The sequence below is a fragment of the Asterias amurensis genome, chromosome 18 (assembly GCF_032118995.1).
Source record: "Asterias amurensis chromosome 18, ASM3211899v1".
In the NCBI taxonomy this organism is placed as follows: Eukaryota; Metazoa; Echinodermata; class Asteroidea; order Forcipulatida; family Asteriidae; genus Asterias; species Asterias amurensis.
This window is the reverse complement of record NC_092665.1, coordinates 15,155,154-15,177,439: the sequence shown is the minus strand read 5'-3', so window position 1 is coordinate 15,177,439 and position 22,286 is coordinate 15,155,154. Positions and strand designations below refer to the sequence as shown.

Sequence of the window (22,286 nt, the reverse complement as noted above, 5' to 3'; positions counted from 1 at the left end):
TGGGGACGAACCGAATGGTGCTTTCTTGTTTTTTTGTCAAGGAAAGTTGAGTTTTTTAAATAAATTTTGTTCTTGAACTGCTCCATTCAACAGTAAATTGTTGTTCGCACAGAAATCTTTATTCTGATGGCAAGTACAAAATCAAATCAAGCTTATTCTAAATTTACTAAAAGCTGCCCTTACTTTAGATTTGATTTGATTATGTCAAATTCTTCTGAGTGACGGGGACACAAATTATCGACAGATAGAACCATAGAACGCCATCAACTCAAAATTAATAATGCATAACAACGCACTTGGTGAGAAGCACTGCAGCATAAGTATAATCTATTTTGAGAAAAGATTCGCTTCGAAGTAATGGTTTGGATAATTTTTCACCCCAAACATATGAATCTGAAAAAAGATTCATGTATCAATCTACCAACCTATATATAAATACAACTTGGACAATTAGTTATTTCTATTAATTATCGGTTAATAATTGTTTTAATCATTTTGTTCTGTGCAGAGATGTGATATTGTCCCGGGATACTGCACGTACTGCACCTCTCCTGTTTTATCAACGGGTTCCCGGTTGACACTGAATCATCAACTGCTACGTTTCAAACACCATTTAACTGCTAAGTTGTTAACAACAAACTATATTTATTTATTTCGACACATAAAGACAGACTCAAAAAAATGAACAAAATGCATTTTTTCAATGGAAGCAACACAACCAGTGTCACACCATCGTCTGATGACGTCACCGCTGGCTATTCAAAATCAACCAATTGGGACAGCTTTGCCGACAGCGATTTCGTTCTCATTCTTTACGGTGTCATCTGTGTGGTTGGGATCCTTGGTAACCTGCTGGTGGCCTTTGTACTCTTACGCGTTCCGTCCCTGCGGTCGAACACCAGCGATATCTTAGTCCATCTCGCATTGGTTGATTTTATCGTGTGCCTATTGGTCATCCCTTTCAAAATCGTTGCGACCATGGGGCCGTCTGAGCCTAACACTGGGTTCTTTGGTCAGCTCCGATGCAAGCTGTATGTCAGCCAGTTTCTGTTCTGGGTTTGCGCTGTGGTATCCGTGCTTTGCCTGGTCACCATCAACCTGGAGCGGTTTGTTGCCATCGTGTACCCGCACAAGTACAAGAAAGTCTTCACCAGGCGTAATAAGTACCTAATGATGGTATCTTGCTGGGTAATAGGTGCGCTCTGCAAGATCTTCATCTTGTTTCTCTACCGAGAAGATGAAATAGTCGGGTGCCACTTCGTGGGATGGCCCGACCGGACCGTCCAGGCCGTGGTCGGGGTGTACAACTTCACGGCTAACTTCGTGGCTCCGTTCATTGTGATGGTAGCGGCCCAGTGGAAGGTCATCTCGACCCTCAAACGACAAGTCCAGATACTAAACGGTCGGATGGGTGAGTACTATGTCCGAATTGGCGGCTATACGGCTACGGCTATACGCCTACGGCTATACGGCTGGATCGCTGCGTCACCCTGCGTTGAAGTACATGACGTCCTTATAAGAGAAACACCTTAAGCAACAGTCGTAGCCGTAGCCATAGGCCTTTATCACGCTGTCACCATATTGGTCACGTTCCCTGTTAAAGTAATGAATGCTAACATTCATTGCGCATGGCACCAGACTATTATTTCATCCAACCTCAGTTTGGTTACAATGAGTTGGTATGGAGTAAAATCAAGGTAACCACACCGCGATAAAGGTCTAGTAGGCCTATAGCCGCCAATTTAGACACAGACTGACATTTAAAATCTATGTTAGACGTCCCAGTCAGCCTGACCCATTTTAGATCAGGCTGACCGCACAAGTGTGACCCAGTCCCTTTGCGATTCCAGGAGACCAGTGGTGTATGCCAGGCTGGGGATCGGCGGGGTTAGAGCCCCCGCCCGCTCGAACCATTGTCACCCTCCCCGTGGTGCGATGCCTCCAATAGCCCGCCCCCATCCCCACATGTCTTTTTTCCCGCTTGCCCAACCCCAAATGAGTGTCCGATTACGCCACTGTTCGAGACATAACTATAATTGAAGAAAACCTCCCTTGATTGAAACAAACACTACTATGAATTTTAAAACTTGATTTGTGTACCACTCGGTTTTCTCCCAATCTTCAGCTTCTTCACCCCTCACCGAAGTTGACCGACGCAAGATGTGGCAGCTCCGTGCTAGCAGGATGCTCGTCCGGACCCTGATGACGTTCGTGATCACCTTTGCCATGTGTTGGGCCCCAAACCAATTCATGTTCCTGCTCTACAACATCGGAGTGAGCATCAATTTCGCATCACCCGTCTACCACGTTGGCATCATCTTAGCTGTGTGCAACTCCTGCGTGAATCCGATCCTGTACACAATGACCAACAAACCGTTCCGAGAGGGGATTCGGAAAGCGTTCCGGGTGGGGACAGCAAGCGTGGGTAACACCGGACCGGAACAAGGAAGCTCAACCAACAATACAGCTACGACAAGGTTTGGAGAAACAACTAAGAACTTATAAATATGACTGAACTGAAAAGAGCATCTCGCCGCGTGAACTCCATTCAACTTTATTTCAAACTATGTTCTCATAACAGTTGAGGTGTCTTTTTAGTGGCGCTGACGCCATTTTGAGTTGATATTTATATAAAAAACACTATCGTAGAAACTAACTCTAGCATTTAATTAGAAAAGGTGCCACATACTTTAGATACTCACGAAAATATATCCAATGGGATCTGACCATCTATGGGTCAAATGGGTCGACGCAGAGTTCGAGCCGAAATCCCACATTTTACCGAAATTGGTCAGACTCCCTTAAACCTTAAATTTAGGTTTCCCACCCTCAGTTTGGATATAATAAATGTCACATTTTGAAAAATCTTCAAAAATCATAAATTTTTTGACAAATTAAGTCCAACACCCAAATAAGCACTAATTTTATGACATCCTATGCAGCATAAATAGCGGCCTTTGTCGTCAAAACCTCTGACTTCAATTTGCAGCCTTATCCTTAGACTGGTCCCCTTTCTTTATTCACGAGCCTCGAAGTCACTTCAAGATGCCCAAGCTACGTAAGCCGTAGTCGTCAAAACCTCTGACTTCAATTTGCAGCCTTATCCTTAGACTGGTCCCCTTTCTTTATACACGAGCCTCGAAGTCACTTCAAGATGCCCAAGCTACGTAAGCCGTAACCCTTAATCTCCATTATTTAATGCTCACCCCTTATTACTTGCAGACACCTTTGGCTCCCCACCCAGGGTTAAAACCTTTTCACCAGTTGTTTTTAATTCTACTTTATACTCAGAACTCCATGCGAATTGTATTTTTCATTAATATTCCATCCCTTCAATCGTTAAATTGATTCGTTCTTCAAGGTTCTCTTTATTTTCAAATTGATTGAAAAAGTTCCGTAGCTGATGAACATAATTATCGGTTGAGACGATCCGGCCAACCTCGAGATTTGATTCACTCCGAAAGTTCCCACTCCGAAAGAAACCTTGCAGATAAAAATGTGGAATTTCTCTTTGTCTACATCTCAGCAAAGCAAGCGTGTATAGGTGAGTCTCACGCTCAAAAAAAATTTCATTATAGCAAGTGGTTATTATAAATTTTAAACGTTACAAAGCGTTCACTGTCTAAAAAATGTTCTCATGTCAAACGCGTTTCCATGCTTGACTGGTTTTCCTATTAATTTCAAAATGGCGACCGATCCTCGTTAACCTATACACGAAACAATGCTGTTTTAACCATCAAAGAAAAGCTTTCCCGATCAATCAATGTTTAGTCCAACCAGTCGCTTTGTATTGTTTTACGCGCAATTAAACCTTTTGTTCGGTTTACATTAAATTCTAATGCAATTAATCGTGTTAACAATAGGCCCGTCTGGATGAAGGTCAAAGGTCAGTAGTTGTTGAGTGTTATAATAATTTGCAACTTGATAATTTGAGAGTGGAAAACATACACATTTTTAACAAATTAAAGGCAGTGGACACTATTGGTAATCACTCAAAATAATTATTAGCATAAAACCTTTCACGGTGACCAGTAATGGGGAGAGGTTGATGGTATAAAACATTGTAAGAAATGGCTCCCTCTGAAGTGCCATAGTTTTTGAGAGAGAAGTAATTTTCCACCAATTTGATTTCGAGACCTCAAGTTTAGAACTTGAGGTCTCGAAGAAATCAACCATCTAAACGCACACAACTTCGTGTGACAAGGGTATTTTTTCTTGCATTATTATCTCGGAAGTTCGATGACCGATTGAGCGCAAATTTGCACAGGTTTGTTATTTAATGCATATGTTGAGATACAATATGTGAGAAGACTGGTCTTTGACAGTTACCAATAGTGTCCACTGCCTTTAAAAACAATTGCAAACTTGCAATAGGGATAAAAAATATTTTATTTGGTTTTACCCTTACTTTTGTCTGTTAGCACCCTAATAAGCACAAAATACGCTGTTATTCAATGGTGATTATTAACAACAGGACTAAAAATGCACGAAAATAGTAAACCTAGTCTTTGAAAATTCATCAAAACCAGTCGTTTCACTTGATGTATCTTAACATATGCATAAAATAACAAACCTGTGAAAGTTTGAGCTCAATCGGTCATCGAAGTTGCGAGATAATTATGAAAGAAGAAAACACCCTTTTCACACGATGTTGTGTGCTTTCTGATACTTGATTCCGAGACCTCAAATTTAAATCTGAGGTCTCGAAATCAAATTCGTGGAAAACTACTTCGTTCACGAAAACTCTCCACTTCAGAGGGAACCATTTTTCATAGTGTTTTATACCATCAACCTCTCCTCATTACTCGTCACCAATAAAGGTTTTATGCTAATAATTATTTTGAGTAATTACCAATTGTGTCCACTGCCTAAATAACATTGGATACTATGTCAACGTTTTTGTGGGCAAAACATGTATTTGTTAGAGTCAAAAATAATTACTGACTCGTTCTCACAAAATGGCAGACCATAGAGCTTTATATACTGACAATATTATATAAAGCTCTATGTGTGTTCCGCACCATGCAAGGGTAACCTCTTAGCTTCCCTGGGTCGACCCCGGTGTGTGGCGTGTTTTTTTTTTCCAGGACACACGTGGGTAATTATCTGCACACATTCTTCCTGGAAAAACAAAACGCCACACACCGGGGTCGACCCGGGGAAGCTAAACGAACGCACCCACTGAACTTTTTGACGACGTCACAGTTTCTTTACTACTTTGCTGAAGATTGAGAGAAACCAATCATTGCGTCTCCGGACAACGCTGTTAGAGTAGGACCCAGAAACGTAACAGCGTTCAAGAGTCTCTCAACTGTGGGAGGCATTCGGAGAATTCCATGATCGGGGACCAACAAGGGAAACAATATGCCCTGTATTGTTGGCATTATGCAAGGGCTTAAGTGGTGACCATATCTTAGTAGAGACCTAACCGTTTTGGTTTACTGAGTTCGACATCTTTGGAAACGTTTAGTTGGGAACTTGTTGGACATGGTTGAGGCAGTGTTCTGTTGAGTCAGTTATCCAATAAATGATGTTAAACCAGTCACTGGTCTAGTGCTGTCGAAACGAAACCTAATCGGTTAATGTCAAAATACTCTGTTGCAGTTTATTGGCATCCACACACAACACCATAAAAGGTTCATACAAAAATTATATTATTTCGAGTACTCAAGAAATACAACAATCTGACATTAGCCTATACCTCTCTGTTCTTGTAACTCCGAGCTCGCTTATCTTCGGAAAAGCATATCGCCTGCAAAATCAGCAAAACAACCAGCACCACAGCAATGAAACCGATGACGCACAACGCAACGATGAACTTGTCGTTCCAAAAAAGGTCTGTCGACACAGCCACCGAGTCGACGTAGTCTTGAAGTCAAGACGGTAATTGTTAAGCGCGGTGTGTAGTTACAGCGCGGTGTAGCTGCGGGGACGATACACACACCCTCGATCCCAGTATGTGTGTGTGAGTCAGTCGCAATTATGTCTCGCGCTACCTACGACTGTTGCATGTGTAACATCGCACTGTGACTGTTGCATGAAAGGCAGACAAATAGGCAGCGCCTAACGACTTGTCATCAAGTCTAAGTCGACGATGACTGTTTTCCCTGCGCTGTCGAGCACACGAAGCTCGACGGTGTATATTCTGGAAAACTCCAGTCCGGTGATAGCAAAGATGGTGGTATCTAGACTGATGGTTTCGTTGACCAAGAGTGTTCCAGTGCGATCGTGGACGACAGTGATTGCATACCGGGCTGCTTCGGTGATATTATTTGTTGCCGTCCATTTGACAATCGCAGAGTGGCTCGTCGTTGACTGAACCGACACATCGAGTGCGTAGTCTTGGGCCGAAATCCTCGTTAACATTAATATAATGGATAAAAAGGTAGAAGACATATGATACAATGTTGGAGTTGCCATCGCAATTTTACTCTTTAAAGGTTTCAATTCAATAAATCCATAAGTCATTGTCAGTAAACAGAAACTGGGCAACCTTTTTACACTGCAATGAAATAATTATCTGTTATGCTGTTCTACCAATTGGCGGCTACTTTTTCTGGGAATACAAGATCCAGACTCTTCCACCCAGAGCCCAGAATGCTTAAAATATCATCGTCAATTTCTTTCACATTCTCATGATATTATAACCTTGACTGAGGTGTCGAGGCAAGATACCAACCAATGTACTGCTGGTGATATCAAAACACTGGCATGGAAAGTTCCCACCATTGACAGTCCCGTGTGGAGCGAGCTGCATACGGACAGGGCAACAAAAATAGTTTTCCCATAGAGCGCCCTCTGCTGACTTGATCTTGTTTTAATGAAATCTTGTTTTGCGACACTCCGAAATATTATTAATCTGTTTATAGCCTGGGGCCAATTTCATAGAGCTGCTTAAGCAAAAAATGTGCTTAAGCACGAAAATAACTCGCTTATTTTACACATGTTACTGGCCAAAATTTCATGCCATATACATTGCTTATGACTAGTATTTAGCTGTTGTTTACTTAGCATAACAATTGAGTGGAGTCTTGGCCGGTAATCTGATTTTACTAAGCAATGAATTTTTTGCTTAAGCAGCTCTATGAAATTGGGCCCTGTTTGTTCATAATACAGAATACCATACATTTCGTTTTCATAAAAAAGTAAGAAATAAACACCCTTAATTTTGTTGGGGTTATGTGCGCCTGGAGAAAAGGCTACACAATGCTGCTCAATCAAAGAGCCGTCAAGTGGAAAATAAAAGGAGTGGTGTGTCGTAATCATGTGACGGTTTGTTCAATAGATTATTGAATACTGACGTCATTTTTGTTATTGTGTGAATGACATCGGGATTTAACGTTGATTGCGTCGCTCTCTCTGTGCATTTTGGTTGTTTAGAGGCCCAGAGGTCGAGTGTGAAACCTACGAGAGTGTGTACTTACTGCACTATTTTACTGTCGAAGTTTGTGTCGTACTGCGTGCTGGTGTGTGTAAAGTCAATCAAAACGTGACTGGATTATTATAGTGCAAGAATCCAAAGTTTAAAAGTAGGAGATCGCCATGGCTGATGCAACACAGGTAACAAACCTTCTGGCTTCTGATCAAGTTGTTCAGATGTGTACTTATTACTATAGTAGAAGTGAGTTGTTCAGTATGTTCAGATGTGTAGTTAGTTTACTTTTTAAGTGGATGATTATGTTGTCGGTCTTGTCTATATGGAGCCTATGTACACATGTATAGTACTAGTAGGCCTACGTTTCGTACGTGGAGTGATGGAGTTCACACGTATGACCTATTTCTACTTCCATGCCTAGCTAGATCATCATGGAGTAGAAATTTCGGACATGTAGGAATATGGGCGCCATTTCAATGGGTGCGTTCGATAAGCTTCCCTGGGTCGACCCCGTCCAGGGATTTTGTTTGAATATACAAATGTCATGTTTAATGTGAAATTAATATTTTGTATAATAAGTTAATTAATCACCGACAAGGACAACATTTTCCGCCAATATTTTTTACAAATATTTTAAAGTCAAACAATCACGCAATCGTCAAAATGGCTCCTTGGTCCCAACAAAATAGTAACAATTGGTTTGGAAAAGTTTCTGTATGGCGCCACCACTTTTTCATTCGATATGAAATGTTACAGTATTAGTATCTAATAATTTACCTCAATGAGATATCCTTTTTTGTAAAAGCTTGTGAAAAAGTGGTGGCGCCATACGAAATGTTATCCATTGGTTTGATTTGCTTTTATTTTATAATCATTCGATCACAAAGCACAAAATAATCATAAATGATGCAGAAATCCCAAATTAGTTACGAAGGTAGGAAGTGTCTCGTGAGAAGGTACAAAGTGACTCGGAGAAGGTACGATGTGTCCAAGGTACGAAGTGTCAAAAGTCACTTCGTACCTTGAAAAGGTACAAAGTGTACAGGGTACGAAGTGGCAAAGGTACAAAGTGTCCTGACACCATAATTATTATCAATGTCTGCTTGATCTACTCCTACTATGACTATGAGGTTTGCCCGACCGTGCCCTGCCCATGTTTCTCAGCCAATGTTAGTTCTTCCAGCATGCAAACATTTTTTTCAACAGCGATGGCGGCAATGCAAGGGTTCTCAACTTTTTCCACACACTGTACAAAAGAAATCTACATTCACAAACTTTTATAGGCCTAAGTGCATCTGTTTTAGCTTAATTACATATAATAAACAAAAACCTGTTCAGGAAAAGAAATATGTCTGACTCCAGACTTGTGGTTGTTTTGCTGTCAAAGCTCACTTAAAGGGTTTGGTTACTTTTTGTTGGACATAAAAACACAATGTCAAAAGATGTACAATAAACTTAACCGGTTTGCGATAGGCCCTATTAGAAAGCTTCCCTTAAAATATTACTTGCTGAGGTGCTGCAGTTTTTGAGAGATTAAGTAAAACAAATTCATTAAAATAGTTTGAACTATTTTAGCAATGTACAATGTATTTACGTGACTCTCAAAAAACTTGACGGCTAATATTAGCTGAAACTTCTAGAGGTAAATTGTATTACATACAAGAACTTCATACACAGTGAGTAGGGATTCATGTCATGGCCAAAAACCTGACGTTTCAAAACCCTTTGATACGATTATTCTTTTCTCGCTAGGTTCAAGTCAAGCAACCGGGTTCAACCGGTCCGGGCGGCCAGCAATGGATGCCCATACCACAAGGGATCCAGGGTGTGCCTCGAGGATTGGAATACCTGACTCAGATAGATCAAGTACTGATGCACCAACAGATCGAGCTGTTTGAAGCGCTAACGAACATCGAGACGAAGAATCGATACGCCCTCAAGAACTCGCTCGGTCAGCAAGTGTACTTCGCCTTTGAAGGTTGGTTTGTTTGGCTGTTTGTTTGTTTGTTTGTTTGTTTGTTTGTATGGTTTATATCCAATTGCACAACTTGAAACATACAATAACAACATTTCAGGGCCTAATTTCAAAGAGCTGCTAAGCACAAAAATTTGCTTAGCATGAAATTTCTTCCATGATAAAAACAGGATTACCAACCAAATTTCCATTTGTTGTATGTTGCTTCTTACTGGTACTCAGCTGCTGTATGCTTGTCCTGAAAATCACATGGAAATTGGGTTGGCATTCCTGTTTTTATCAAGGGAGAAATTTCATGCTAAGCAAAGTTTTGTGCTTAGCAACGCTATGAAATTGGGCCCAGGTCTGATACAACACGGGGGCAATGAAGGCGATTGACTCCTTGCCCCCTGGTCATTACCTCGGTGCTCTTGGAATGCTATCAGAAGAAATTTACTATTTCCTCGGCCATAGAGTTACAAATGACATCGCGTCCACCATTGTGACAAATTGTAACTCCACATAGATAACTCTGTAAATTTCCAGTAACACTTTAGGACCATTCAGTCACAGCAACATGGAAGAAGTGTGTCATCAAATGCTGAATATAAAGGAAGAAAATCCTTAGTGCAAACATCCTTATACAATGGAAGACTACAGAGCACACACAAAACAACAGTGCAGTGTTCCTGCAGTACTACATGTACATGTACCATGGCACTGTGCAGTACACTACTTAGGCAGTGGACACTATTGGTAATTGTCAATGACAAGCCTTCACAGTTGGCGTATCTCAACATGCATAAAATACCTAACCTGTGAAAATTTGAGCTCAATCGGTCTTTGAAGTTGCGAGATAATAATGAAAGAAAAAAAACACCCTTGTCACACGAAGTTGTGTGCGTTTAGATGGTTGATTTCGAGACCACAAGTTCTAAATCTGAGGTCTCGAAATCAAATTCGTGGAAAATTACTTTTTTTCGTAAAAACTCTGGCACTTCAGAGGGAGCTGTTTCTCACAATGTTTTATATCATCAACCTCTCCCCATTACTTGACACCAAGAAAGGTTTTACATGTATGGTAATAATTATTTTGAGTAATTACCAATAGTGTCCACTGCCTTAGCATGAAGTTAAAGCATCTTTTTGCATAACATCGATAAATAGTATTGTCCAAAGGCCCACACTTCATGTGTCACAACTTATATATAACAAACCTGTGAAAATTTAGGCTCAATCGGTCATCGGAGTCGGGAGAAAATACTGTGTCATGACATGTGTTTAAAACAAATCCGTTATTCTTTATATTGATAATTGTTTTAATGTTTTCTCAAAAAGTAATAAATATTTCATGGATTAATATTTTAAGGGAAGTCGTTCACCATTACCTTCTGTGTTGTAAATCTGTGATCTTTTGATTTACTGTTCTGTTCAGAAAGTGTCCGATGGCTTTAAAGTGGTTATAATTAGGTGCCATACAAATGGCATTCAGGAATGCTTACTCATGGTGCTGTTAAATGACTTTTGGTTTGTGAGCATACATGTATTTCATAGAATTCTACGCTTGACTCTACAAAGATGTATTCTGCCTCGTTTTTTTTTTACAAAGGGGGAAAGTTTCAAAGGCGTTTGGGGAGGACACTGAACACGGGGTTTGCCCTTAAAGGAACACGTTGCCTTGGATTGGACGAGTTGGTCTATAAAAAGCGTTTGCAACCTTTTTTATGCATATGGTTGGTAAGATGTTGTAAAAGTAGAATACAATGATCCAACACGGTCGGACATTTATGGGATTTAAAAATTTGACTCCCATAAATGGCCGACCGTGTTAGTCGACGAGGTAAAAGGAAAACCACGCAATTTCGAGGCATGTTTGTGTGGATCATTTTATTCTACTTTTACAACATCTTTCTACCCATGCATTTTATAACCAATGGTTACAAATGCTTTTCAAAGACCAACTGGACAAATCCAAGGCAACATGTTCCTAAACCTTTTCAGTTACTAGCCAGCAGGACTAGTGAATTAGCTTTTATCATTCAACTAGTTCAACAGCTTTTTCACAGCATGTGTAGAGGGTGGACCTGTACTGAGTGAAGCAATGTACCGTAATTTTCGGATTATAAACCGCGGTTTATATGTTGATTTTGACATTTTTTTGAACTCCTGCGGTTTATTCTCCGGGCGGCTTGTAAGCCGACGTATAAATATTTAAGAGAAAAACGGCATTTTTTAAAAGAAAGATCGTTCGTAAACTATTTTAATAATAATGTTTTTTTTCTTCAACGAGAACAAAAACCTGCCTGTGTGATGACAAAATCCTGTTGAAAATCCCACCACAATTGTATTCCGAACCGTATTTCCTTTGTAAAACGTTTATCAACCGCCCTCAGCTCCCCCTCACTCAGCGCAACTCGGGTTAGACTAGACTGGTGCCCGTCTATTTATCCTAGCGATCTGTACATGCTGACGTCAGACATTCAAGCTATACTCGTGTCTCAGCGAAATAGACTCGTCCCCTGTCTATTTATCCCACGATCTTTATATACTGACGTCAGACATCCAGGCTACACTCGTCGTGTCAGCCGGCCAGCGGTTTCTTCAGGTCAACCACGCACAGCAGAATGGTGAATGGACGTATGCAAAGAACTATGCCGCGCCGGGGTCAAACAAAACGTTTTCAAACCGCCTGATTGTTGAGTCCAGTAACATTGGGAATTTTATTTCCAGGCGGCGCAAATATGATGGCGTAGCGCAACCCGTCGGCGAACATCGCTCAATACGGTGCCCCCAACATCGGTTGTGCAATTTCGAGATTGAGCAGCGCAATTAACAGATTGCTAGCTTTACGAACTCGCATGTGTACATGTGCATAATGTGCACGCTGCAGGATACATTACTACACACACGCTACATCCGTCCGCCCGTCCGTCGTTGCAATATCTGTTGTGGATCCTCGTTGTGGGACTACAATAAAAGGGAGGGAGAAACAACCACTTTTCTTATTGAAAGACCCATTTCAACCTTATTTCCCGTCTACTCCGATGTTTAATAAAAGTGAATCCCCTGTCCTTATGATTACGCAAACAATAAGGTAGCGTATTTTGTTTCAACCGCTATACAATAAACGTGAGGGAACAACTTTAGCCGTCCCCATTATTATTTCGTTTATATTTTATAAAGGAATTTTTTTAGGAGCTGTTTACATGTTTAAAAAATGTTCCTTTAAACATTGTAAACAGAAACAACAGTCATAGACAACTCTCGTTTGTGTTGTGGTACATGTAGCCCTGAAAAGGACTGTTTGGTTTTGGGTTGTCTATTTTCTATTTAAACAAAACGGAAGGCAAAGGATTCCTTGGATATAAATCTTCGCACTGTTTCTTTATCACTGCTTCTGCAGACGAATCCTATGTTGAAACGATAGTCAACGCACTGTCTGAAGTTAATTTTTATTGCAACACGATCTCACTTACCTACAAATAAAGTAGGATTTAACTTTGCCAATTTTTAAAACTGTTATTGGGTTTTTTCAGTATCACAATAATAAACGTATTTTCAGTTGTAACTTTCATCAATAATTATCCAACACAAACAATAATTTCGTCCCGCAAAGGGGGTGCTTCCAGCTTACAAAAAGAATACTATCCTATAATAGACCATTTCAATTACGATCAAGTGTAAACTTCAATACATTTCTACGCAATTACGACGCAACTCCCACATTGCGGCAACTATACAAGACTGACTGATGTGCCGCCCGCCTGTCACTGCACATCGCCACAAAGAGGACCGCAAACAAGCACGGCCCCTTTGTGTGTACGCATGCGGTGATTGGCCGTTTGATGATTGGCCGTTGTTGATTGGCCGGTGATAGTTCCATTCATAAAATCTTTGCTCGACTTCGGACGGATCGAGTAGAGCGGCTGCCCATTGTACAACGAATAGCTTGAACGTCTGACCCACGCTTCGAGGCTCGGGGCGCAGTCTAATCAAACGTGGACAACTTTTGTCTACAGAGGGCGATGCGATGCAGGGCAAAGTTCAACTATTTCTCGGTGTGCGTTGTCGACCGATCTTTGATTCACGGACAGTTTGTTCCTAAAGAAGTTCACAAAACATGGTCAACACAACCGATCATCAAATCGCAAATTCTTGAAAAGGGTTGTTGATGGAAACAAAGTATAACTCAGGACTGATAGTGTGAGATAAAAAAATCACCCGTAACGCGCGGCAGGTTTGCGTACTTCACTTCCGTGTTTTGAGGTTAGTTTTTTTCATGTTTTTTATTTTTATTTTGGTCGCGGTTTATACGCCGCGCGGCATATACGCCGACACCTAAATATTTTTTTGTATATTTTGAGGAAGTGCGGTTTATACGCCGCGCGGTTTATAATCCGAAAATTACGGTATGTATTTGCTGAAGGTTGTTTGCGGTTTTACTTATCCCTGCCTCCTGGGTGGCTTTGCAATCTGGACCCTTATCTCTGGGTCTGCCAGAAAACCCTTCATCCATAAATGATTATTATTGCATAAGGTTGATGACGATAGTATCGGTATTATAAATGCCTCTATTACGAGATGTACACAAATGTATGGTACTTGTTTTAGCCTTGTCCATACTTTCTTTGAGAGCCAATTCTGAGGGAGTGCCGGTATGTTGAATCCTACCTCCATGGTTGAATATTGTAGTCCCACCTCTTTTCTCCTCGAATTTACAGAATAACTGAGATGAAATGCATGAAATTAAAGACACTGGACACTTTTGGTAATTGTCAAAGACTAGTCTTCTCACTTTGTGTATCTCAACAGATGCATGATATAATAAACCTGTGAAAATTTGAGCTCAATTGGTCTTTTCGAAGTTGCAAGATATTAATGAAAGAAAAAACACCCTTGTCACACAAAGTTGTGTGCTACAGATGCCTGATTTCGAGACCTCAAATCCTAACCTATCATTCTATCAACCTCTCCCAATTACTCATTACTAAGTAAGGTTTTATGCTAATAATTATTATGAGTAATTACCAATAATGTCCACTGTTAATGTTTAGATACACCAAGTGAGAAGACTGGTCTTCGACAATTACCAATAGTGTCCACTGTCTTTAAAGGGACCTGATCCTACCTTGGATCGGGCAAGTAGATCTTTGAGTAAGCATTTGAAACCGTTTGTTACGAAATGCATATTTGTTAGGTAGATACATGTAATTCAAAAGTATGATCCACACAAAAATGCCTCGGAAATTGGTCGGCCATTTTGTGGAGTCAAAATTATGACTATGCACAAAATGTTATAGTTCGTAATGTAAAAGGAAAATCGAGCAATTTCGAGGCATGTTTGTGTGGATCATTGTATTCTACTTTTAAATGATCTATCTAATCATTAGGCATTATATAACAAATGGTTTCAAACACTTTTCAAAGACCAACTCGCCCGATCCATGGAGGTAGGAATCTATTTCTACCTCCATGCCTGATCCAAGGCAAACACACAAACGTTGTTATCCTTTGTTGGTGTAGGTGACATTCTCCATTCAACTACCCTGTACAGTTCTTTGTTATGGAAACTACACATGCCATTTGTTTGATGTTTGTATTAACGGTACTGTGTGCAGTTTGTTTAGGAAGACTTGCAAGGTTATGAGTTATCCAGTCAGGGAGGCTTGGGTGTGGTCAAGTTGCCGTGGGCAACTTTTGTTGACTGCACTCATACCTCCTCTTCTTTATAATCATTGGTGACTCTCATTGCCCAAGCTAAAAAATACACACTCAAATACCTGAGCTGCACAAAGGCTATTGGTTAGTTGGCTCTGTTCTTTTAGTCATGTGTAGCCACCATACTCGAGTTTACAAATGCATTGATTGAAGGAGAAAGGTCAATCATAATAAAATCAAGTAGGGTTGCTGCTAAAAAAAATGCAATCTCTTCATATTGGAATGGAAAGATCCAATGGCATTTGTAGAACCCTTTGAATCTGTACAAAAATGTTTGAGTTTACAATACCATCAATGTGGGAATATGTCAAGAACTACTGTACAGTCAACCTCCATTATAAAGAGCAACAGCTATTAAGCGGTTCTGCTTATAAAAGAGTAAATTCTAAAGTCCGTAATCTCATTTTCGCTGTTGTTTCTTTGTTATGCTGCCCTTTTATAACAACGTTCCACTTTTAAAGATGTTATTTGGCCAGTCCCAGTTCTAGTTGATAGTCTCTTCGACATATTCGATTCATGTGATAACTTCATTGTGATATTAGTTCAAATCGTTAATAATATGTGAGGTCTGTGCTATGACAAATTTTGTTGTCTTTTTATCAGTTTGACCTGTACAAAATTGTTTCATGGCCTTACATTGTGACCCTGCTACAGAGTGTTTCTCAAAGATAACATTTTAAGAAACAAAAGTCACTTTGTGTATGTATGGTGTGTTAGCACTAAAGCAGTCAGTGTTTTTTTTTACCCCATTTATTGCCACCTGTCATTTTGAGTTTACTCAAATCTTGTGCATACTGTTTTTTTCTTTTTAAAGAGTCGGACTTCTGTGAAAGAATATGCTGCGGCCAATTCCGAAGCTTCGTCATGCATATTGTGGACAATGCTAACCAGGTAACTGAAACACCCAAGCCAACCATTACACTTTAATAATAATATTAACTACAACATTTATAGAGCGCTAAATATGGACGTTTCTAAGCGCTGTAAAGTGTAACTAGAGGGTATAAAAGGGTAGCAACAAGTTCTTCAATGGCCGTTTAAAGCCGGCAGGGTCTACGGCTGTGTGATAAAGGCCCGAGCCGAATGCGAGGCCTTTATCGGACGGCAACGACCCTGCAAGGTTTTAGAATAACGTTTAAGAACGAGTCACTACCGGTACTCTTTTATTCCCATTCATAAATGCCCTCGTGTTAAGAAATGTTTTTAAAATACAATTATAGACACTTTAACAATTAGAAATTAGAGGTTTGAAACATTTTTTTCAAAAACTTTGTGAAGAGTCAATGCGCATGGGTTGTGTGTGCGCCCGCACGCTTAGATTACGCTCTGTTACTGTAGCTATGAATTGCGTTATGCAATAGCACGCGGAAGCCAGCTTGTTATAAAAACACTGGCCATTATCAAAGGTTTCCACCAATAGGAATAGCGAAACTGCGTGTCATGGTGCGGGGGCCCGGGAAAAGCTGGAAATGAGCGATTTCGGGCGAAGGGCGATGAGGTCTTGGAGATATACATGTACAGGGTCCAAATTATGAACAGCTTGCTAGGTTTGTCTTGGAACTTTTTCACTGATGAGCAGGGAGAACATGTCTTCACCATTTTCACGAAGAGCTACCTTGGTTGGTTTATTTGTCTTATTTTCCTTGCTGTTTGTGGTTCCTCCTCCTGTTGAGCAACTCATTTTGGCGCCCTATAAATATTCTTTATTATTCTTATTATTATTGGTGCCCTTTCCCTTTCATAAATGAAGCATACAGGCTTGACTGTGTTTTCAAGCATTGATTATTAACCAAAATCTCTGGCCCTTGGTATATTTCAGGAAGTGATCCGCTTGGTTCGTCCCTTCCAGTGTTGCGCTGGATGTTGCTGGTGTGCTGACAAGGATATCTGCAGCTACAGAATCTCAGTGGAGTCACCCCCTGGAACGGTGATTGGTACCATCAGGCAGAGGTGAGTTTTCTTTAGCCTCAATATCTCAAGCCAATTTCAGTTAGCCTGTATTGTAAGAAAAAAAAAATTGCTAACTGTGGGAAAATTTTTGCTTGCAGCGCAAGATGCGGAGTTGAAGCTTTATCTATAGTTGGATGGAAATATGCATGGGCGCCATTTCATAAGTGAATGTTTTTTGTTTCCCACTGATTGGAATGTTCATTGTCTGCACTGATCTGCACTGATCTATTGTTGTATCAATAGAATTACTTGCCGAAATGGCGTCCATATAGCTCATTTGGTACTGGTAAAGTGCTGGGCCCAATTTCATAGCGCTGCTAAGCACAAAAATTTGCTAAGCATAACATTTCTTCCTTGATAAAAACAGGATTACCAACCAAATTTCCTTTTGTTGCATATTGCTTGTTACTGGTATTTAGCTGTTGTTTGCTTATCCTGAAAATCACGTGGAAATTTTGATGGTAATCTTGTTTTTATCAAGGAAGAAATTTCTTGCTTAGCAAATTTTTTTGCTTAATTGGGCCCAGGCTTGTTCATCCGGAGGTTGTAAATTCAAGTTCAGCTCTGTCAACCTTTTCTTTTTCCTCTTCTTCTCAGAGGGAGCAAGTGGAAGCCGATGTACGAGATCCTCGATGTGAATGATCAGCCAACTCTGAAGATCCGAGGGCCATGCTGTGCTTGTCAGATGATCTGTTGTACCGGTGATGTAGACTTCCAGGTGAGGTTTAGTCTTGAAGCGTTTTTTTTTCTTCCCCTGGCCGTTCGGTCATAGATTTGGCTCTGCCAAGCTTCACCAATAGAGGGCACTCTATGGTCAAAGATTCGGCACAGTTCTTGGTCATGTCCCCTGAGCACACTGCCCCTAAGGCACTTGAGTGGATTTCACAAAGAGTTAAGATTAGTCTTATCTCGAGTTAGGACGAGTAACTTAGTCCTAACTTAGGACTAGCCATACTTTTTCGATATCTTCAAGAACTAGTCCTAAGTTAGGACTAGTCCTAACTCTCTGTGAAATCGACCCCTGGACACTTTGAGTTAACATTTTTATGCTCAGTTGACTTTTCCTAGATTTCACTACCTGCTTAATCACAGAAAATTGTGTTGTTCTTGTAGGTAATGGGAATGGATGGAGTGACCGAAGTGGGGAAGATCAGCAAACAGTGGGGTGGGTTCTTCCGTGAGGTTATCACCCAAGCTGACAACTTCAGCTGCACCTGTGAGTAACAAAAAGCCGACCCCTTCCCCCTCCCCTAATATCTTCCTCGGCTATAAAAGTTTCTTTGACAGCACTAAAAATCCTCTTCCCAAATCCAACATTATAGGGTGATCTTCTTTGAAATACCATTCACTCAAAAAAATCTATTTTTTAATGTTTGGGGCCAAAAATCTGACATAGCATCTTTAAAAAGCAGATAATGTTGAGGGAAACAAACCAAACCCACACTTTGACAACACCAGAACCTGAGTCCAGTGCAGTAAACCCCTCAGGTCTTTTAAGGCCTCTAAACACAGGTGCCCTTGGACCGCCCAAAATTAAATTGGTTAGAATAGAATCCATAATAAGCCATTTAAAGATATCTTGCTCTAGGACACAAGTTTCATAACTGGGACTCTAACCCACACCACGATGACTCAGACCGGCAGAACCTTTGATGCTCTCAACCTCTTGGCAACGACTCTCTAAGCATTTTTTTTTTTTATTCTTTGGTTGTGTTTCTTCTTTTCTTACAGTCCCGATGGACTTGGACGTGAAAATGAAGGCAAACATCATCGGAGCAACTTTCTTGATTGTAAGTGCCGCAGTTTTATTTATTTATTTTTTTTCAAGAGTATTTCTTGAACCTCGGCTTAGGCTCTGGCTCCGGCTCCGGCTCAGGCGCCAGGCTCTTTGTGCTGATGTTCGTTCAATACGCGCTGCTCCAAATGCAGGTTAAAAGCCAAACTGCTTTGCAGCTTGCGGAACCTAAGCCTGAGCCGCAGCCAAAGCCGAGGTTTGAGAAAGGCCCCAAGAGACACAATAGTTCATGTCAATCATAAATTGAAATCAAGTTGAGTGAGCCGATTTGTAGCTTCGTAAGTGACTTGAGGTAGTTCTTAGCAGGTCACTTGGATTCTACTAAAGGAGGACTAGACACAACACAAAAGTGGTTTCAAATGTATGATATAGAAAGGTTTGCAGATAACACCATGTAATGATAATCTCTAAATGAGCTCGCGGTGGTTCTAAACAGAACCGTTGGTTTCTACTCGAAGTTTCGATCAGTATGCTCTGATCATCTTCTAGAGAAGGCTGGACTCTGATGCTGCATGCTGCTTATGTACTGTTGGTGCGGATTAGCTTAGTGATGCACGATTAGTTTGGTGTCTTCTCAGAAGAGAAAAGCTAAAAAAATCTTGGGTTCTTTCATTATATTGACTCATTTGGTTGGTCACGAGTGGGAGGGTTAACTCTATACACAATTGTTTGTATCGCATTTGATAAGAAATCATGGTCGTCTCAGGAGAAAAAAAACCGAAAACCTTCCATTTTGCAGACAAACATTACGTTGATTCATTTTATGATTTAAGAATATTAAACTAACTGCCTTTTGTTGTCTTTTTATTATTTTGCTGCAGGATTACATGTTCTTTGAGAACAAGGATAATAATAGTTAGTTTTGGACGCCTATGGACATGGATGGATCGCAGAATTGAAGAAAACCTTATCAGCACAGGCTAAATATAACACTCACAATGTAGCAATTTTATCGTTATCGCTAATGAATTTCTTTATGTAAGATTTGCACTAATCAGAATAGTCATGTTTCTGACAATAATTATAATGATAGCAACGGCTGAAGCATAAAATTCCAGGGGTGGATTTCACAAAGAGTTAGGACTAGTCTTATCTCGAGTTCGGACCAATTACTCGCCCTAACTTAGGAATATCCATGCAATTTGTATATCTCCTAGGACAAGTCCTAAGTTAGGACTAGTCCTGGCTCTTTGTGAAATCGACACCAGGGGCCAATTTCATGGCTCTGCTTACCCTAAGCGAAGAATTGGCGCTTACGGAAGCAGAGAATTCTGTGTTTACGGCAAGCGTATTTCACGGGTAAGTGGGGAACTTGTGCTTCTGCGCGGGCGTACTCCACATTACTGGGCATTCAACGCTTGCAAGGCTAGCACAGAAATTTGGCAGCAAGCAGAGCCAAGAAATTTGGCCCAGGTGGGAATGCACCGTAGAATTAAACCAAAGTCAGTCAGGGTAACTTTTCTCATATCAGGGGAAGAAAATGTCCAATAGGAACACGGTGTTACATTTACTTGGTTTTGGTGTCTTCCAATTGTTTAAAAGAAACTATTTGCATCTAAAAGAACGATTTTGAGTGGAAAATTGTTGAATTTTTATGACTATTGAAATGGGTGTTGAATCTTTTATTAACATTTTCACAGAATATTGTGGCCTTCCTATATAATTGTTGTCTAAAAATATAAATGTATAATATAACACCATATGTTCTTTCATTTAAATCAAAAGGAACATTGTAGTTTCTATTAATTTTAATTTTGGTTTTACTCTTGATATTACAGGGATGTGTGTTAGCACTATGTACTCAGTATTTTCCCCGAGGTTCTGTAAAAAAAAAGGGCATATTACTTGGTGGGATTGGCACCCATGATCTTTGTATTTCCACTAAATTTCCTGATAGCGAGAGGCAGTTGGAATCCTATATAAAGTTGTAGTTTCTGTGTTTAACAATATATTTTTTTTTGATCATACCGTTTAATAGAAAGTGGTTTATAGTACTTTAATTCTGGGTTTTTTAAGCTTAGAATTTAGAAGATCAGTACCCCTCTGTAGAAATGCTGCGTACATTTAACATTATAGTGCAGCAATCTTATTAACTTTTTTTATATTTCGGTTTAATGGTTTGAGGATTAGTTCTGTTTTTAAATGCTGTGTACTCCTTGCATGCTTTTGCAGCTGTTTATTCTTCGATTGATTGATTGATTTGGTTTTATTATTATTTTTTTAATCAAAGGCCCTTTTCAAATCCACGGGTTTTGGCTTCAGGCTCCGTTGTCTCGTTTGAAGCCCAGCCCAGTTCAGTGTGCACATATGCAAAGCAAAACAACCGCAGGGGCCAATCTAGCCTGAGGGGAAGCTGAACCCGAAGCCGTGGTTTCGAAAAGGGACGTAGACTGAATTATTGATTGCGGCTGTGGCTACATAGGCTGAAAAGGCTTATACTTAAGTGTGGTTGGTGAAGCAACTTTTACCAAACGTCGTGTGATTCAGACCAAAGATTAGACTGTGTCCGAATATGCGGCTGTAGCTACGGCTACGGCTAGGGCTAGATACAGCCGTAGTCAAAGCTGCAGCCGCCAATTCGGGTACGGCCTTATACATGTTACATAGACACGCGAAGGAAAAAGATGTGGATGGCTCCTTTTGTTTCTGTTATATTTAATCACAATTTGTATCTTTTTAACCAATGATTAAAATATGTATATTAATTAATTATTACCAATGTGTAGACATGTAAATGTCAACAATCGTAAAAAGTGTTTGTATTTAATAATAATAATAATAATATGGAAGTCTTATATAGTGCACGTATCTACCAAACAGGGTACTCAAGGGGCTGAGTAAATACAAACTTTCTTAAAGTTATTGCATTGGTGAATTTTGAGACCCAATTGGATTAGAACCTTTTAAGGGCGAACAAGGTGCTACAGCGCCTTAGATAATCTTTACAAGGTGCTACTGTGCCTTAGATTATCTTTCTCTTGTTTAACAAAACAATTTGACTTATTTGTAACACTCAAGACAGTTGTTTTAAATGAAGCATTAGCATAAAGTGCAAACTATCCAGTCATCCTGTATAGTTAACCATTTTTTGTTCAAGACTAAGGCGAAATTTCATGAGCTGCTGAAGCACGAAAATTGCGATGCACAACCAAATTATGCTTAGCAAAATAAGGTTAACAGCCACCAAAAACACTGCCTAAAAATAGCAACTGTAAGTTTTTGTATGTATATATTCAAAATTTATTCACCAAAGAAAGTTTTCTACCTACATGGTTTTACACTGTGGTTTAGTTCTCAAATTGAATAAAAGTTCGTTTCATTTTCGTGTGAAATATTTGTTTTGTTTTGTTCATTATTATTTTGTCAAGTTTGAATCGTGTCCGTACTTGAAATAGGTCCTTGTCGAAACCACGGCTTCGGACTTGGATTCGGCTTCAGGCTCCGTCCTCTCGTCTGTGGGAGCACGCGCGGGCGGGCGGGGCCAAAGCTAGCCT

General features: G+C 40.2%; 2 protein-coding genes across 2 annotated transcripts; both read left to right on the top strand.

Moving 5' to 3' along the window:
* Positions 1-690: 690 nt before the first annotated feature.
* LOC139951029 (allatostatin-A receptor-like) lies at positions 691-2,971 on the top strand. The gene is made up of 2 exons (XM_071949846.1): positions 691-1,411; positions 2,126-2,971. Exons 1-2 carry the CDS (start codon positions 691-693, stop codon positions 2,503-2,505), a joined length of 1,101 nt encoding a protein of 366 aa, XP_071805947.1. The 3' UTR covers positions 2,506-2,971.
* Positions 2,972-7,239: 4,268 nt separating this feature from the next.
* Positions 7,240-22,124, top strand: LOC139950690 (phospholipid scramblase 1-like). The gene is made up of 8 exons (XM_071949483.1): positions 7,240-7,560; positions 9,128-9,353; positions 15,862-15,938; positions 16,867-16,997; positions 17,595-17,715; positions 18,111-18,213; positions 18,729-18,787; positions 19,614-22,124. Exons 1-8 carry the CDS (start codon positions 7,543-7,545, stop codon positions 19,650-19,652), a joined length of 774 nt encoding a protein of 257 aa, XP_071805584.1. The 5' UTR covers positions 7,240-7,542; the 3' UTR covers positions 19,653-22,124.
* Positions 22,125-22,286: the final 162 nt, after the last annotated feature.